Genomic DNA, 4,646 nt, shown 5'->3' with positions numbered 1-4,646 from the left:
AAAACGAGAAATGCTAAAAAAATGTGAAAAAAGAGTCTGCACGCATTGGACTGAACCATGCGCGCTGCCACGTCTGTTCCCGGGCCGGGCAAGCACAAGAGTGTACTACATGTAGTACAGATTTTTGCATGTACCACCGCTCCACCAGCACCGGCCGGCCGGCCGCGTATTGATACGACGTGGCTACACGCCTAGCGGCTGCCTCTGTCTGGCATCCATGAATGAGAGGGGAAGAGTATTTCAGAAGCAAGCCCATCACTGCGCCGGCCTGCCCCTGCTCCTGCTCCTGCTCCCGCTCTGTTTTCGATGCACTGCACGCCAAAGCGACGCCCCTACGACGCAAGAGAGAGAAACGCTGCCGCTAGCCTGCTGCTCTAGTGGTAGTGGTCGAGGATGGAGTGACCAGTGCAGCGCCGCGGCCTCGCAGGCTCCGTTTGAGAGGGAGGGGCTCGCCTCGTCGGGTCCTAGCATTGCTTCCCCCTCTTTCCTCGTCATCGCGGAGCGAGAGCGATCGAGGAGGGAGAAACGAGGAGGGGTTTCAGTTAATCAGGTGGGTACGGGATGAGATCGATGCGCGCGTGGGTCGTGCTCCTCTCTTGTTTTGGCCGCGAGTCGCAGGAGATTCCTCCTCATCCGGACGAGGCCTATCTGCCCCACCGTTGCCGTCAGTCGTGCTCCGATTGTCCTGTTGCGCCCACGCGCGTTGTTCTTGACGACTCCACAGTGGTTCTTGGATCGTAGCCAGTGCTGGATTTTGGCGCTTCTTGATGCGTGATTGCTTTTTAGTCTCGGCCGCGCCGATCCCTTGCAGTCTGAGCCTTTCTGATCTCTTGGTTTCGTTTTCAGAGAGCCGGGGCGGAGAGGGAGGGAGGATGATGCTGAGGAGGGTGGTGTCCGACCAGGCCGCGGCGGGGGATGCGCTCGACGGCGCCGCAGCGGGGAGGCCCCGCGGCCCGGCCTTCTTCGCCGTGCCGGGGCTGCTCGTGGGGCTCGCGGCGGCCAAGCGCGGGACGCCGGACTGCGACTCCACCGCGCGCAGCCCCAAGTCGCCGCTCGAGCACAGGGCCTTCCCCGCGCTCGGCGGTTCGCTGCTCGGGTCGCCGCGGTCACCCAGGAGCTGGGACTCTCAGCGCGTCGGTCTGGGTGGCCTCGTCGACACCCTCGCCGAGCCCGCCGCCGACGCCAAGAATCGCCTGCTCGGGTTCCAGATGCGCCCGACGAAGCTGCAATGCCTCGCCAAATCCTACACCTCCCTGCCCAAAGACATGCCGAAAGACTGCGGGCATGCGCAGCCGGAGCTCGGGGAGGTGGAGGCTGCCGCGGCCACCGCCGGCTCAGGGGGCATGTCGGTTCCGTGCACTAGGTTCTACGGGGATGTGAAGTCTGGTCCAGAGGTCATCGTGTCCAGTGGTGCTCAGCTCGGCTTTAGCAACCACTCCGTCGACCGTGCCAAGTTCCCTGCTTCCGGGTCGCTGCCGGTGTCGATTGGCGGACCACGCCGGTACATCGGGTCCGTGTCGGCAATGGAGGTCGAGCAGTCGGAGGACTACACCTGCATCATAGCTCACGGCTCCAATCCGAAGACCACCCGCATTTTTGGGGATTGCATCTTGGAGCCCTGCCCTGTTCTCATGCCTGACTGGGAGAGCAAGGAGATCGATGTGGACAAGGAAGGAGCTGAGTTGTACTGGCTGGTCAAGGGCTCCCCCGACGCCGACGCCGCAGAGGACTCCACGCGCTTCTGCTCGTCTTGCAAGAAGAACCTGAATGTCAACGAATCTTCCATTTACCGGTATGTCGATGCATTTACCCAGTCATCTTTAGTACTATTGATTCGAATAAGCGATGATTGTGATGTATCTTGAGATACAATGACCATCTTCATTCAGTTCTTCAGGGAATTTGCATCAACTACATACATTAGGATTGGTATATGTTGATAGATAATTGCTCTTCAGATGGAATGATGGATAGAATGGAAATTAGGATTGTTGGTACATACAGTACATTCATAGATAATTGCTCTTCAGATGGAATGATGGATTGGTGCATTTATAGATAATTGGTACTACATACATTAGGATTGTTGCTGTTCTTTCTTTAACTGAACCAAGTTAAAAATGAAATGGGCATCACATCATTTATCTACTTAGCATCATTGAACAAGTTTGTTGATTTTGCAGCGGTGAGAATGCATTTTGTGGCGGCAACTGCAGAAACCAAGCAGTCCTGAATGAAGAGGAAGATGAGAACAATCCTGCAGTCTCCTCTCCCAGCTCAGCTAGTTCGACTTCGCAGTTTGACGATGATGACATCTTCATCGATGAGGTGGTGGTGCTGACATGACCTCAGTGTCCCCTGATGCCTGACCAATGCACCCTGTGCTGTGCCAGGAAGATGGGTCAATAATGTAGTTTAGTGATCGTTCATCATTGCCATCGCCACCACCGCAGTCATTAGTTTGCTGGTTTTTGTAAGTTATGTTTCAGCAGTTGAGATATTGGGTGGAATTGATGGATTGGAAGCTGCATGCCCTGTAGTTTTGGTCATAAGGCAGTTTTGGCGATTATGAGCTCCTTTTCTTTTTCTCTCTTCTTTGGTTACCTCTTGGCAGCCATGGCTATGTTTCCGTGATGTAAGTTGGGACAATTTGATGAGACAATGGCATTGAGCTCGAAAATGCCAAATGGAGACCGAGATCCATGGGGGTCGTGTTTTGAAAAATCCAAAATTCATACTTTTATACTCCCTCTGTCCCATAATGTAAGACGTTTTTGGAGTTCAAAGTGAACTGCAAAAATGTCTTACATTATGGGACAGAGGTAGTATGTCTCAAATGTTTTTGGAAAAAATACGCATATATCGGAGGCATAATGTGCACATATGTAAATCTTCATGATGAAATGCATTAAAAGGAGAGGTACATACACAAAAATTTGTGGCTTCCCAACATATGGACGGTTCATTCTCAAAGTTCATGGTTTCGATTTCTTTGTGCATTCTCAAAGTTCATGGTTTCGATTTCTTTGTGCAACTCGCAATGCAAGTTCATTCTCAAAGCTCATGATTTTCTTTTCTTTGTGCGGTTTGCAAGTCAAGGTATTTCATCATGAAATTTTACACGCATACATTTACATCCTTGTATACATGTACATTATTTTTGTTTTTTTAATCTGGGATGTTCAAATTTTGATTTTTTTTTTAATTTCGGCCACCATTGAGCTTGGTCTGCCAAACGCCTACTCGTTATTGGTTTCTCCAAAGATCTGGCAGATAGAAGCTGGAGCAAACTCGCTAGATTCGGATAGATTGTCAGTAATACCAGTGATATGGTGCCTGTGCGGGCTGAATTTTTTTCCCTAGTGTAGCATCATCAGGGATGCACGAAAGCTGGGCAGACAATGGAAAAAGAGGGGTATGTGAGATCAATCATCATTATTCAGAGTTTAAATGATAAATCACATGGAGAGGGAGCACTCCCTTTTTCAAAAAGAGAAGGATGATAAATCACATGATTTCTATGCTTTAGATAGAGAGATGAATTCAGAAACAAATTGGAAGCCATCCAAATTTGACCTGCTCCCGGGCAAAACGTTTGAGGTGGAACCTTCATAATTGTATGTGTGGGTTCCTCAAGAAAACTTCCAAAATATCATAACTGGATTTTACAAAAATCTAGTTCTGTCGTGATTCTCTGCCTTGGTCTGTTGGAGGTTTATCAAGAGTTTTAAGGGTGTGTTTGGCAGCGGTGTATGCGCTGACACATGTTGAGCTGAGACTTTGTTTGGCAGCCTGCTATGTTTAGACATGCTGAACAATTCTGAATTCTGAATATTTTTCTTTGAATGGTGAACAAAACTGAAAAACATGAAAAAAATAAATATTTTTTGAAATTTTAAAATTCAAAACATTTTTTGAAAATTTAAACATATTTTGATAGTCTGAACTTTTTTGAATTTTTTTAAAATGAATTTTCTAAAAAATAAATAATTTTTATTTTTATTTTTATTGAAAATTTAAACAAAATTTGAAATTCCATTTTTTAAATGTAAACAAAATTTGAAATTCTGGATATTTTTTAAAATTTAAACAAAATTTGAAATTCTAAATTTTTAAATTTAAACAAAATTTGAAATTCTGCATATTTTTTAAAAATTCAAACAAAATTTGAATATTTTTTGAAATTTTAAATAATTTTGAAATTTTAAATATTTTCAAAAAACAAACAAATTTTGAAATTCAAAATATTTAAAAAAATAAACAAAATTTGAATTTATGAATAATTTTGGAAAATTTAAACATATCTGGACATGGTCTGGTGGGTGGGGACGAGGGAACTTTTGTGGGGTGCATGAGATGGGCATGGCTGAGCCCATGCACCCTACCAAACAACCAAAAGCGGGTCGGATCAGGAACTTTTGCCCTCATACACCCTACCAAGCACACCCTAAAAGGACGAAAGTCCCACTCGGCAAACCGTGCTCTTTATGCTGGGACGAGGGAGGGTGAGTATGAACCTCTGGCGAGTTTTGACATCACATTTTAGCATGGCAGAAAACAGAATTAAAATAGCCTTTAATGAAAACGTATTCAACAAAAAATTATTAGTGTCATCGAAACTAGCAACTTCAATATTTTTGTCATCT

General features: G+C 46.1%; 1 protein-coding gene across 2 annotated transcripts; it reads left to right on the top strand.

The window, feature by feature from the left end:
* The first annotated feature begins 219 nt into the window (after positions 1-219).
* Positions 220-2,745, top strand: LOC123180706 (FCS-Like Zinc finger 10). 2 transcript variants are annotated; one of them, XM_044592820.1, is made up of 3 exons: positions 220-550; positions 847-1,792; positions 2,184-2,745. In XM_044592820.1, exons 2-3 carry the CDS (start codon positions 873-875, stop codon positions 2,344-2,346), a joined length of 1,083 nt encoding a protein of 360 aa, XP_044448755.1. In that variant the 5' UTR covers positions 220-550; positions 847-872; the 3' UTR covers positions 2,347-2,745. The 2 variants fall into 2 exon arrangements, with proteins under 2 accessions (XP_044448755.1, XP_044448754.1); XM_044592819.1 differs by having other exon boundaries at positions 220-1,792.
* Positions 2,746-4,646: the final 1,901 nt, after the last annotated feature.

Source organism: Triticum aestivum, chromosome 1D (genome assembly GCF_018294505.1).
Source record: "Triticum aestivum cultivar Chinese Spring chromosome 1D, IWGSC CS RefSeq v2.1, whole genome shotgun sequence".
NCBI classification, from domain to species: Eukaryota; Viridiplantae; Streptophyta; class Magnoliopsida; order Poales; family Poaceae; genus Triticum; species Triticum aestivum.
This window is presented reverse-complemented; position numbering and strand designations above follow the sequence as displayed.